At 39.2% G+C, this 14,706-nt stretch overlaps 1 protein-coding gene across 1 annotated transcript in view; it reads right to left on the minus strand.

The window, feature by feature from the left end:
- Positions 1–251: 251 nt before the first annotated feature.
- LOC137123475 (dolichyl-diphosphooligosaccharide--protein glycosyltransferase subunit STT3B) overlaps positions 252–14,706 on the minus strand; it is a 68,725-nt gene continuing 54,270 nt past the window's right edge. The window contains exons 8-16 of the mRNA XM_067497224.1: positions 12,816–12,864; positions 11,943–12,097; positions 10,375–10,586; positions 8,936–9,123; positions 7,933–8,104; positions 7,207–7,380; positions 5,402–5,515; positions 3,379–3,585; positions 252–3,008 (exon numbers count right to left, since the gene is read on the minus strand). Of these exons, the coding sequence (XP_067353325.1) occupies positions 2,934–3,008; positions 3,379–3,585; positions 5,402–5,515; positions 7,207–7,380; positions 7,933–8,104; positions 8,936–9,123; positions 10,375–10,586; positions 11,943–12,097; positions 12,816–12,864 (1,346 nt within the window). The 3' untranslated portion in view covers positions 252–2,933. The remainder of the gene's footprint in view (positions 3,009–3,378; positions 3,586–5,401; positions 5,516–7,206; positions 7,381–7,932; positions 8,105–8,935; positions 9,124–10,374; positions 10,587–11,942; positions 12,098–12,815; positions 12,865–14,706) is intronic.

The raw sequence follows: 14,706 nt of genomic DNA on the forward strand, positions 1-14,706 counted from the left end.
CACGGTGATAAATCAGCAGGCTTCTCAAACCCACCACCGTCTTCACCCCGGTATATTACGTCATTCTTCATACATACTGATGCACAAGTACTTGTACTCATCCAAAGGCTGCTGCTGCCATCAAGTGGTTAACTGTTCACCTGAGTGAATAAAGAAACTGACCTGCAGGGTAAGAAGCAAAATACTTAATATTGTCACAATAGGTTTTGGTCTAAAGGAAGAGGCCCCACAAATAAAAACAACTTACACAATTGTCTTGATTAAAGTGTATATTTAAAGATGGCTGAACAGAACAAAAAATGTAAACTTTGAAGGTGAGCAGAGACAAGCGAGGAGGGACTGCATCTAAACAACAGAACAATGTCTGGGACAGACGGCACTGAACTACTAAGAAATAAGTAAACTTAGTAGAGAAAGGAAGAGGTCCGCTGTTCCCAATTCCAAAGAAAGGATGAGGAAAAGAAGAGGTCAACAAACAGCACACCACATTAAGGCTTAGTCTGTACCCTCTCTGCTCTCACCAAATGAGAAATCCAAGGACCAGACAGTTGTCGAGAAACTGAATAACAATGTGGCATTATGTCAAAGGTCTGAAGCCTGAAAAGCTGACAAACAGTTTCACCCAAGATCAAAAGCAGAGAACAAAGCAATTCATAAAGAAAAATAAACAGGTGATAGTAAAAAAAAAATATGTCACTTTCCGTGAGATGTGACAGGTAAATGATGTGTTAGTCTTTTGATGTGTCATTTATTTCATGAAAAATAAAAGTTGAAAGTATGATAGAACATACAGAAACTCGTCTAGTGTTTAGACAGAACAGTGCAGTGCCCATAGGAGAAACCTTACTGCTGATTAGAGCTGTGTCCCAACCACATTGTGAAAAATTTTATTGCAATAATTTCCTTTGAAGTTTAAGCCGAATTTTGTATTTTTATTTTAAACTTGGACTACATTTCTTTGACTGCTGGTTGGACATATGTTTGACATGCTCCAATAGCTTAAGACTTTGGAAAATTGTAAACCGGATTTATTTTCCTGATGCTTTATGAAAAACTATTAGATAGCAAAAATAACTGACTGCAGTCAAGCTACAAAACATGACATAGTTTAAAGGGTATTTAACCAAGTTAAATTTTACACCTTTGAATTTGTTCCTTCTCCTGCAACACCTTTATGGATTTTTTTTAAATCAGCAGGTATTTTAATATTTCTTTTAGTTGTTTTGGCTTCTCAGATGTGAAGACTTGCTGATGTTTTTATATTACTCATAAGTTAAACATCTGGATTTAGGAAGTCCGTCTCCACAGGTAATCTAAAGACATCAATTTGGATTATAGAAAAAAAATGTATGAAACTAAACGTTATTCAATTTAGTAAGAAAATAAGAGGTTACTTTAACAAAATAGTTGTAAGTTTCAGCTCTAAACTTCAATAATTCAACAGAAAATAACTGGCTAGAATGAAAACAAGTCAGGTGTTAATGTAATATTTAAATATGTGCTTGTTCAGGCTTCACAAATGGGAATTTCTGCCGTTTCTGCCATCAGTTGATTTTGGACAATACATTTAAAGATATATATTGTAATTTTGATATTTTAGACAAAACAGTGCATTGCTTCATAAAAGCTCATTGTAGCCCCAATGTTTGCCGACAGTAGTTAATTCACTATAGTTGAATCAACAACAACCCAAAATCCGTGTAGACCTGTATGAAGTATGGACTTGGGACAGAGCTCCACCATGGTTACAGTTAGAGATGGAAGTGTTCACCTTTCCTGACCTCAGTGAGCATTCAGTCTTACAGCGTGACAATTTCCAGTTTCCAAAGCCTCAATCTGGTCTAAGCACCCAACCTGCGGCACTGATACATGAAGAGGTAAACCATTACAAATCAATGAGGGGATAATGACCAGCAATGAGGCACTAGGCTTTGCTCACTGAACTACAGAGCTCCCTCTGCAGGAAGGGAGGACTAATTTATTATCACTACTTTTTACACACATTTGCTTGCTTCTGCCTTAAAAACCCTAGCAGCAGAAATGTACAATCTACGTAATTCATGAAAAAGTCGGGTGGGGAATAATTTGTAAAAAGTCACATTCAATCTTTGAACAAAATCTCAAGCCCCGCTATACAAGAATTATTGCATTCACTGTTGTATTTGATGTCATACAAAAAACCCCAAAACAATCACAAAGAAAGAGGAAAAACAAAAACTGCATATTTAAAAATCACCACGATAATCCAATATATTACCATCCTTTTAGACATTTTCTTTACATATTTACAATCTATGCCAATTATTTTTTAAAGAATTTGTTGAAAAATAAGGTTCAGTGAGGGAAGCAGACATAAAGGAGATGATGATGATAAAGGTTAATATTACAGATGAGCTACGCTCAGATGTGACGTTCCTCCATACCGCATACTGTCCTCTGTACACGTGTCAGGAACAAAGTCCTCAGCTTTCACTCCTGTCTTCCTCACTCTCAGTGATGAGTTCACATGTGCCATGGAGCAAGATCTATGGGTCTTTGGTGCAAATGTTCCTAGTTTTCCCTCTTCCCCCCCTCACCTGATCCCTGTATTGATAAGCAGTTAATTAGCGTACCACAAAAATGAATCAATGCCAAACCAAAAGCAGCCCTATGCCTTTCCACACATTCAAGTACAAAGTACAAAAAACCCCAAAACAAAACATACTCAAACAAAGCAAAAACAGGAGAAACAAAAGCAAAACAGAAGTCCTCAGGATAAAACGGACAACAGTTCTGGAGCTAGCCAGATACGATACTTCAACTTCCTCAACACATGGGGGCGCTCTAATGAGAAGCGCTTTAGACCAAGTGGCAGATAAACAGCCGCTGCGTTCTTCTTCATTGGTTGGTAGAGGTTTCTTCGCATTTGCTTTTTTCCTAGGAGTCCATCATCATTATTTTTTTTGTAGTTTCTTGCCTTTCCTCAGGACGAGCTTGTTCTTGATGTGTCCTCGCTTCCTCTTCGCAGTCTGATCAGAGGAGGGAAAAAAAAGATCAACAAAACCTATAACTGATATCGTTTCGGCTTTACAACCTTTGTCTCAAACTGCTCCTTAAACAAATTTAATGGCATTTTCAATTTGCAGTTAAGATGGTCAAGACAGACAAGCCAGCAGAGATAAATATGCACCAATAAAGTCAGGAGTCAGTGAAAGTAACTGTTAAAATGAAGAATTTGTCTTTTTAAGTGCACTTTTCTTCAAATACAAAAAAGAAATGACAGTCATTAAAAGCTGGAAGACAATGAATCACCAACACACTGATGTGACATGATATAAATGGGTAGATCCATTTATTACAAAACCCACACACTCATGCACCAAAGCCCTTTGCCGTTACCTTTTTGGAGGTGTACTTCTGCTTAGGCACTGCACTGCGGAGCTTGTGGTCCAGCGGCTCTCTGTTTTCCAGGTTCTTCACCTTGTAGATCCTGACCAGCCAGTGCTCTGAAGTGAACGCCTCCTCCAGGTGCTTAAACTTGATGTCTTTGTTGCCAATCTCGGCATTACGTGTCCGATCGAAGCCTGGTGGCGTTCGGAAGTCCAGCTGGAAAAACATCAAGACTAACTAGCAAGAGGTCTCAATTTAAAAAAAACAAATACATAAAAAAAATAAAAGCAAAAGCTTTAAGACCTGCAGATACATTGTAATAGTTTATCATTTTGGGAAATGATTCTTTCTACCTGAGATAGATGAGACGACTGACACCAATCTCATAAACCCAGAATCTTAGCACAGCCTAAAAACTTCAAACAGCCTACCTGGCTGTTGTATGTAAATAATTTAACGATTGACTACTGAGTCATACAGGTGTTGACAGTAAGTGGATCTGGTTTCCCTTGGACTGGGCCAATCTAACGGTTTCACCCAGTTCAATCTACTCTATCTCCATACTGTAATATCAATATTCTCAACTTTTGTCCATAACGCTAAAAAGTGTATGTACAAATGTTCCCTAAGAGAAGAAAGGAAACAACGTGGCAATTTGCCATATGAAGAATTTTGCTTTGATCTCACTAATTTAAAAGAGAGTTATTAACAGATAAAAAGAATTTTAACCAAATTACAATATATAATACATAGTGTTTGAAACCACTTTGATTACAACACAACTGCCCTTTAGCAGCAATTACAATTGATACAAGTCCCTCATACTTCCTCTTGTACCTATTATTCAGTTTCAAAAGCCTTCAGCTGCTTCTCATCCAGACTCTACTACTGTTACACATCCTTTTAAGGTCTGATTTGCCCTCGTCACCTCTTTCTGAAAGCAACACTCCCCATTTACATTCCTTCTATTGTGTTCTCTTGTTTTCCCCTTTCTTGTCCGTTTACATTGGCTACAGTGCTTCAGAGGACACGGTATTAAGTATTAATATGAACTACAAACATTTTGTCTCAACATAATTGTATCAGTATTTTTTAAACTGTTAATTTAGATGTTTCAGGGTTAGTTTTATTCATTGTATACTCTATTCTTTACTATATTACCCATTGTCAGAATTATCCTTTAAGTTCTACTTATCACTGCAAACGGTATCCTCAACTATCCTGTACTATGGTTCACTCTTCCTATTGTCTTTCCCCTGATGTCCTCTAAGCCTCCATTTCCCCTTGTCACATGCTGTTCCTGTAAACCTAATCTACTCCCTGTCTAACACTCTCTCACTGGGCTCACACCCTCCTGTTCTGTCTCCTTCCATCTCTCTGAGCCGAGCAGAGCTCTGGCTGCTGTCTGCAGATGGCTGCTGCATTGATTCTACCATCTATGCTGAGCTGTTGGCCTGGTCGCAGCTACAGTAGGGAGGTAAGCACCTGGCAGAGAGGATTCCTCTCATCTCTCCTCTGCTACCTGCCAGAAGTCGCTTTGGCATAATTCAAAGCTTCTGCCAATCCTTCATATTCCCCTTCCATCCTGTGTTTCCTCCAACACTCCCTCTGTGAACCTAAGGAGATCCCCAAGGCATCTCCTTAAATCCTCTTCCGCCTGTCAGCCAGCGCTGCTTTTAACATACACTGGCAAGAAGTGTTACACCTAAAGTTGTGGCAAGGGCTTGTTATTCTCTGGTAAAGCAGCAAAAAATAAAGTAGCAGTAACATTTTATGTTACTTCGTTGGGGATGGCAGCTGCTTTTTATTTTCTGATCCTGACATTGGGTTGGAAGCCATTTGTAGCTACAAAGAGGCTCATCAGCCCAGAAAATATTAAGATTCACTGGAGAGCTTCTGTGTATCCTTGACCCTACCTCACAAAGAAGGATATTTTAGATCAAAGACATGCACACATGTAGAGTTGGCAGCAAGGTTCCTTAGCCAAAAAAATAAAAACAAATACTCTGCTTAAAACGTCTGCTTTCCTTACCTGCATTTCACCAAATCGATAATAGGACATCTTGTACATGAGGCAGTTGAGCAGAGTTGGTGACCCGGCCTTATCCACTCTAAACTCTCCCTGGGGGGTGAAATAGTCACTTTCCTGAAGAAAACACAAGGTTTACATAATAAGGTCAATTTGTAACAAAAGTGCCAAGAATTAAGTGATTACCTTCTGATTATGTTAAAAGTGGGTGAAAACGTGAAGAACTACTGTTTGTGATTAAAGTTCTGCAAAATGACCAGATGACACAGTCTGACTATGGTTGAATAGAAGATAATCTAGGCTGCAGATTGAAGGGTGCAGTATAGGCTGAGTAAAGGCTGTATCAAGATTATTGAGAATACAGTTGGGGGTGGAAAGTTTGCATCCCTTTATTTTAAAATGTCAAAAAGAATAAAACATTTTTTTTTTAATATTCCACACACATGTAGCTATTGCAATTGCATTTATCAGGAATTAAATTAAATGTTTTATTATACAATTTTCATTACTACTCTGTGATTATTACGGTGACTTCTGATGATGAAAGAACATTTGGAACTGCTGTTATATTAAACTATACATATTTCAGTGCCAGACGGTCTACATGTAAAATTGCCATAATACATGCCATTTCACAATAAGGGGATGCAAAGTTAACCCCAATATTAACATAAGAAGTTATGTTTAAGGAAATTCTATATTGTGGAGGATATACTTTTTTCTTTGTGCTGTCAAAAAGAAAAAAAAAACTATAGTATGTCCAGCTACAACAGAAACCAGTAAGAAATACAGTTCACTCAAGCATATTTAGGACCCTTTCTTTTCCCTCTACTGCCCTGCAGACTACTTGTTTGCTGCTTAAAATGTCAAACTGCCAAAGATTGTATACATAGTTTTAAAAAATATCACTCTATAACAACTCTGAACATCCAGAGGGAACTAATAGTAGTGCCAACACCTATTTATATAAATATACAGTATGATAAATGCAGACATTTGATACTCCCTCTTCACCCCCACCACAAGTATGATCAAATTCTGTGGGGAAACAGAACCTGCATATTGTCTCAAGGACATGTAAACCTACTGAATGTGTTTTTGGGGACAATTCTTGTAGTTGTTTGCACTGCGTTCATTTGCTAGTCATAGATACAGCACTTACATTATTTAAGAGGTGCCCTGCCTTACAAAGTTATACAGCAGCAACACAAAGTACTGACGGCTACTAGAAATTGTATAGTAGCCTTTTACGTTGTAAACCTCAATTTGTATGATTTCTAGCACAACCAGTTTATATGCATTACTTTAACTGCCATTACAAATAAGGCACCAACTTATTTCTGCCGTGGAAAAAAACTCATTTACTGAAGAGCATTAATGTTGATTTTCAATCACAGGAAAGGGCTAAAAAGGCTATTAAATTAGCTTTAGATAAGGCTGGCAGTGAATTTTAGTGTAGTACATTTCTATGATATAATGCACTCACTGGCCACTTGATTAGGTACATTTGTATAATCTTAAGATCCACTCTAGTACTACATCACTGTACCTAATCAAGTGGCCAGTGAGTGTAATTCTTGTATAGCCACCCCAAAGGGGTTTCAGGAGTGCCTCCAAGCCAGGGGTCACTTGTCATGAATACACCAATAAACAGTGTGTCCTCTAAGCTACAAGTGTGTGCGATCGTTACTCTGGTCCTTAAGAGTCATTATCAAAGTTTAAAAGTGAAGAGCAAAATTGATTTCATTGCAAGATAAGTGCTTGCTACATGACTTCCCAGTGCAAAGATGCTGCTTTGTCACACTCACCCTGATGTCCCTGGGGTGCTCTCCCTCTGCTATCCTCACCATCCACAGAAACTTGTTTATATCATCACCCGAATAGCCGATTACACCCCCGAAGATGATGAGCACATAGTCCACATCCAGAGACTTCATGATTTGATAGGCTGCACTCTCGTTGGACGACATGGCTTTCCCCACCTAAAAAGCAGTGGTGAAGAATGAAAAGTCTTACTTTAATTGGCATTTCCTCTGTTTCACAAGAAACAGCTACAAGACAACAGTGACAAAAAGTGGAATTGTTAAGTGAAGATCCATCATGTGTTCCACATAATTACATTTCTTGTGGACAGATGCTGAGGAGACAAAGGGCACCAAGGAGAGAGTGGAAAAAAAGAAGAAGCTAGAGGGTTTTAACAAAAAGATTCCTCTCCATTTGGCAGCAGAGCAAGAAGAACAAAATAAATCAAACCTTCGGAATCTGACAGCAATTAACTGAAATCCTCCTACAGTGTGAATTCATAGGAAAAGTTTAAGCAAACAGGGATTATCTGCCTTGTTGAAGGGAGCTGTTTATTCCATGTGGCAATTACATTAAGAATTTCACTGAAGAGCTTGCTAATCATCCAGTCGCTGGTAGAAGAAATCATTTGTTTCTGTCTATGTGTGCATCCAAGAGTAAAATGGGAAGAGAGCATGGGGACAAAGATATGAAACAAAACACGACAGACTACACACAAAGGGAGGGCTTACCAGTGCTATATGACTGTTGTTCCACGTGTTATTATCCACTAGGGTGGTCCTATTGGCCATGCCAGCTATCTGGTAACCATAGTCCCACCACGACATGACTCGTGCATGCTCATCTGTATTCTGCCGTAACCAGTAGTAGGCCTCCCTGAAGTCATCCAAGATGTTACGTGTCCTAAGAAGAAACAAGTGTGACAGGTAACCGTGTGGACAGGCATATGACAGCAAAGGCTATTAATATTTTAGTTAAGACTTCTAATCAGAAGGGCAATAACAGCTGAAGATAGAGCATCCCTACATAATAAACTGAGGGTTAAAAACACTTCACACTTTGAATATTAATGTCCTAAATTTACCTCACAGAGCAAGAGCAGACATAACGCTTGGCAACCAATTAATTGTAACTACGCTAATCATATTATGTCTGTGTGCGCATTGATGCACGACTGTGGGGGTGTATTCGTGCAAGGGAATAGAGCAGAGTGACAGCTATGCTGTTCCCAGTAACAAAGCTAAACCATCGTCTGACAACAGCCACGGTTTCAATACTTTTGGCCTTCAATATTCCTCCCAAATGCTTAAAGAGAATAATTATATCTGTAAAAATTTGAAAGAGAATAATGCATCAGCATTATGTAAATTCAGAGATGGTTGACAGCTGTTTCTCTGACCTAGAAACACAAAGTTAAACAATCATTAAAACCTATACGTAAACAGAAATATTTCCATAAACCTCTTATGAAATATACATATGCTCATTTTATTCCACTGCCCTGTGTTCCTGCACATGTATATGCACACTAATTTGCCTACAAGGTAGAGAAATCCATTCACCATTATGAACTGTTAGTATGGACTTGCTACTTGTGCTACTTCTTGCAGTTAATGCATTTATGTAAAACCGTAGAACAAGAAAGTGTTTTTTACAACACCTATTAAGAGCATAAGTCATAATAAGAAATCCATTTACATATAATAATGAAGAGTTTGTAAGCCTAGAACATACCCGTCATGGTTGTATGAGGCGAGCACAACACTGGGACTGGAGTAGGCATTGCTGGTGACCCAGGTACAATGGACAGCAAACATCATCAGTAGCATCAACATTAACATGGTCACTATAGATTTAATGTTTGGACCCAAACCCTCCTCCGCTTTCTCCTGCTCCGATACATGTTTGCGCACCTTGCCAGCCTGCAGGGGGAGACAAACACTCTTATGATGAATGGCAAAGTCTGTAGAACTCCAGAAACATGAATTATTGGGTGGAATAAATTATGGATTTAACTAATTGAGCAAAGTATCTTAGAGCATCCTCAAGTTTTCTGAACTGTCTGAAAATGCATCACTGAGGATTTTGAGATGAAGCCTGTGATGAGTTAATATTTAAAAGCAGCTGCAGAGGATTGTGAAACTATAAAATGAGAACTGTGGTGAGGATATCTGCACAATATGAATATAAATCTTTAACCAGCACCTCCAATTACTCAGTCAAACACCAAAACTGCGGTTGAAAGCGAGCAATAATAGATGTGGACGAGATGACATTGCATTTGATTTCTGACGAAGTGAGAAACCGAACTGGCTTCTGAAACCTCTTCTATTGGTCTGACTGCAAAATCCCCCCCCCCCAAAACAACATATTTTATTAACTGAATGAAAGTTCAGTTATCATATCATGTTTACATTGGATCTGTGTATGGATAAAGTAAATACATATTTAAGGCTGTCTCCTAAAAGGTATCCGTTGAAATGTTCAAGTCCAATCTGTGTTTTAACAAAATTTCCTCTTTAGGCCTGCACAAATACTGAACTGGGTTTCTTTTCAAAGTATGGATAGAAGCTCGTTTTGTTTCTTCTAGATAGAGCACCTCTCTATTGTCACATTTTTGCTTTAATTAAAAGTTTGTTTAAAACACACAATAGCTAAAGTGCACTACTGCATTTTTCTGCTGTCAGTGCAGGTCAGCAAAAATGTTAAACATCATTACAAGCAGAACAGCAAACATTGCTGTCATTTTTGCATGCTAATTTTACACAAGAACAAGATTTCATTTGAGCTGCACTTTTACAGGCCAAGCGTAGCACATGAAATTATGCGACAAAGACAGGCTGGAACACTCAGTTTAAAATTCAACAAAGGGAGGGAGTTAAAATTATGGCAAGAGCATCACACAGTTGCAGCTGAATCACAGTTGAATCACAGTTTAGCCAAACTGGTGGGGAGTGTGGATGGAAACTGACAAACACAGAACTGATGCGGGTGCTACAAAAGCGTGGAACAGAATCTTTGAAAAATATCCCAGCGGTTGTTTAATGCTGCTTTCTAGCCTCTTATGCTTCCAACGATATAATACTGTATTTGTAGATATTATACTGTCTAAACAGACCGAACATCAAACGAATACAGTCCACATCAATGTAATAACTCTGTCCCTTCTTAACCTTGTCATAAAGGTTCCCAGAATTCCTCTTGTCATCCTCGTCGCTGCTGTCTTCAGCAGGAGGTTTCTCCCTCTTTGTATCGTCTCCCATGTAATGCTCAAACACACTGGAGAAAGCGACTGCCGACAGCATGCACACCACCGGAGTTAATGTCAGCATCAGACGCACCATCACACCGGCAAAATAAACAGCACTGATGGCGTACAGGGCCACTGTAAGACAGAGGAGAAGAAGGTGGTGGATAAGAAGGTTAGACAAGGAGAAAGGCAACAATAACGTGAAGAGACAGGAAAGACACGAAATGAGTGTTAGAAGGCAATAAAGACATGAAAAAGAGAAATTGACTTGTCAAGGCTACACAATGAGTCTATGTTAGCTCACAACTCAAATCTTAAATGGAGAGAGCGCTGGCTGCTCTCTGTCCTTGAAAAAGTGTAAGCACAACTCAACAGGTGTATGGCTAATCAATAGCTGTAATTGGCTGATTAAGTTCAAGGGAGAAACAGCCGACTGCTGAAAGATTGCACGCTCCAAGGTTCTCTGCCCTTGATCTGGGCTGTCTTATCTTATAAACTGAAAAGTTTTGATTCAGAAGTCTTGTGAAGTTCTAGTCATTGTTTCAGATTTTTTGAAAGCTGAGAGTACATCACACCACATCACAGGAGACAGAGGAGATACAGCAGAGCTGAGAATGTATCCTGGTCCTGCAGGTATTCATTCACTACTAGTACTTTTGATATAACATTTTCACACAAGTTGCTTGTTAATTACAGCTTACTTTTAATAAACTGGTGAATGACAGTAACAAAACAATTATTGATTAAAGGACTATCCTGGTTAAACTAAAAAAATGAACCACAACAGTGTTGCAGCAGCCAGGTTGCATTTCTGCAGTAAACGTCCAATTAAAAAGCTTTACTTAAAACTTATGCCATTAATCCTTACTTAGACCTGTATGTTCCATTTGCATGTTTAGGTTAAAATACCATGTTTAAGAAAACTGCTCTGGAGTTTTAATGAGTTACACATTATTGGTGCATTACATGTGTTTCTCACTAACAACGTGATCAATAGGTTTCGGCCTTCAGGGGTCACCACTGCGGAACGTGTTCCGCAAGTTGAATTGGAATGAGTCTTAATGCTAGATGACCTTCCTGCTGCAACCCTCCCATTTCTATCTGGGCTTGGGACCGGCACCAAGGTGGCCCTTGGTGGCTGGGCGGGGCCACAGCTGATAGGTGGGATTCACAGCCTTCTGTATCCCAACCTGATGCTTGACCCACTGGGCCACCAGGACCCCCTGTGATCTTCACTAACAGTACAAATGTAAAGGCTATTTAAATACTTTCATATTCTGGTTTGTACTGTAATGACTTATGGGTTGGAAATAAAGTAAAAAAGTATTAAGGTACAAGTAAATGTATGGTTGTACTTTTACACAGTCTCGTGTCTCTGTCACATTTAGGGTTTCCTTATGCAAAAGGAGAATAAAGTATTTCCAGAACCAATAACTCATCTCAACTCCATGCCACAGTGAAAATGAGGTTTTAAGAAATAAATTTTTTTACCAAACACTCGCTCATCATTGATGTTCTTGATGCAGAACCAGAGGCCTGCTGGGAAGGTGCACACCAAGATGTGGAGATCGAAGAAGAACGAGACCCATGTTGTTGGCTGATGCTCCGACACAGATGCTATGATGGGAATGTGGATCTTGGCATAGCTGAGGGGGGAAGGGAGGGGAGGAGGAGGACAGAAAGGGAGAGGGGGGAGAAATAGACAGGATGTAATTCATATTTGGTTGAGCGCGCCGGGAGTGTTCAGACAAATTATACAATAGAATCCGCTGATTAACTCCAGAATTATGAACAAAAAGATAATTTACCTTCCCAGCATGCTCATGGTAAATTATGAATAAAATTAGCACTACTGATGAGTAATCTTTGTGTTTTGCTGTTAGCTTGTGATCTGGGTAGCCCCTTTATTCATTATGGGCTTTCACACAGCAGTTTCAATACAATTTTAAATATTTCTCTCTAAAGCGTTTAGAGATTACAGCTGGGAAAGGGAAAACAACACAGACAGGAATTAGTATCAGCCTCCAAAGAAAAAGACAGGAGAAAAAAACAAAACAAAAAACATTTCAAACTGCTTCAGTCAGCAATGGGGGTAAATTGATTGTGTGTGCTGAAATTTCAAACACATTGTGGTCCGTTTGGAGAAGAGGGGGTTGTCTGGTGCTGTTTGAAAGTAAGACAATAGTTCAACATAGAGCTCGTGCTGTACGACTTTCCCCTCTGGGACATTGTGCGCTCGGTGTGTGTGTGTGTGTGTGTGTGTGTGTGGGGGGGGGGGTATAGACATCTTGGAAAGCAAACATGTGCCCTCAACTGAACAAGTGTTTCTTTGACAGTGGGAGTGTGAAGGTCCGCAGAACTTACCCAGTATCCCAGAGTGAGTAGAATCGACCACTCCATGGAGCAATGTATCCTAGGAAAGAAAATATTTAATTTAAATAAAATATAAAATTTTAAATCTTTCCATGATGGTGTCCAGGATGTTTGCAAAATTCAATTAATGCAAAAACAACCAACATAACATAAAAATGTATTCAAACAACTTTGCAGCGTTCTCATTCAGTTTTCCACATTGAAATGTGATTATTATACACAATCCACCCAGAAAATATTCACTTAACCTTTTTCATATTTTGTTATGTTACAGCTTTATTTTATTTCTATTAAATTCTACAAACAATACCCCACAATGACAAAGTGAAAGAAGTTTGTTTGAAATCTTTGCACATCTATACTAAAAAACAAAAAAAACATCTACATAAGTATTCCTTTGCTTAATACTTCACCTTTAGCACCAATTATCACCTCAAGTCTTTTTGAGTATGATACTACAAGCTTAGCACACCTGTTTTAGGGCAGTTTCTCCCATTCTTCTTTGCAGTACCTCTAAAGCTCCATTGAGTGAGATGGGGAGCGTCAGTGCACAGCCATTTTCAGTTCTGTTCAGAGATGTTCAATCGGGTTCAAGTCTGGGCTGTGGCTGCGCCACTCAAGGACATTCACAGAGTTGTCCCGTAGCCACTCATTTGTTATCTTAGCTGTGTGTTTAGGGTCGTTGTCCTGTTGAAAGATGAACCGTCGCCCCAGGCAGATGTCTAGAGCACTCTGGAAAATGTTTTCTTCAAGGATGTCTGCATTCATCTTTCCTTCAATCCTGACTAGTCTCCCAGTTTCTGCTGCTGAAAAAAAAACATCCCCACGGCATGATGCTGCCACCACCAAGCTTTACTGTAGGGATGGCATTGGCCAGGCGGTGAGCAGGGCCTGGTTCCTCCAGACAGGACACTTTGCATTCAGGCCAAAGAGTTCAATCTTTGTTTCATCAGACCAGAGAATTTTGTTTCTCGTGGTCTGAGAGTCCTTCAGATGGGCTGTCATGTGCCTTTTACTGAGGAGTGGTTTACGTCTGGCCGTCTCTACCATAGAGGCCCGATTAGTGGAATGCTGACTTCATGGCTCGGTTTGTGCTCTGACGTGCACTGTTAACTGTGGGACCTTATATAGACAGGTGTATGCTTTTCCAAATCATGACCAATCAACTGAATTTCCCACAGGTGGACTCCAATCAAGTTGTAGAAACATCTCAAGGATGATCAGTGGAAACAGGATGCACCAGAACTCAATTTCGAGTGTCATGGCAAAGGCCATGAATACTTATGTACATTCATTAAATTCGATCCATTTTGGACTAAGGCTGTAAAATAACAAAATGTGAAAAAAGTTAAGTGCTGTGAATACTTTCTGGATGCACTGTATGTCAAACTTTGCCCAACTGTGCAGGTTTGAATAAATAATAGAACAACGACTATCAGACCTATGCTATGGTGTTGCAGAAAATTGCCCGAGGATAACACGATGGTTGTCTGCAGCAGTTTTACGTGCCATCATAAAAATCTAAATTTGCTACATAAATATGTGGTAATTTACATTGAATTATTTAAAGTTCCCAAGAACTTGGGTTTCTGAGCTTAGGCATTTCTCTACAACAAAGAAAACTACTACATACACTGTAAGCAAGATAAAGTTTAAAAAGTGTTTTTGAAGGTACCCTGCAAGTTGCTGGCCACTTAAGTCTGATAGAATGCATATGTCCTTTTTCTTAGTGGTAATGTGCCAAGAATAGCAGATATAAGACAATTATAGGGTTACTTATTATGCCTTAGAATGCAAAACAAAATTCCCTGTTAGCTGACAAAGAAGGGTTGAACTCAAACGGCTGACTGACAGTTCCAGCAATCAATCCATCCATCAATCA

Source organism: Channa argus, chromosome 1 (assembly GCF_033026475.1).
Source record: "Channa argus isolate prfri chromosome 1, Channa argus male v1.0, whole genome shotgun sequence".
Taxonomy (NCBI): Eukaryota; Metazoa; Chordata; class Actinopteri; order Anabantiformes; family Channidae; genus Channa; species Channa argus.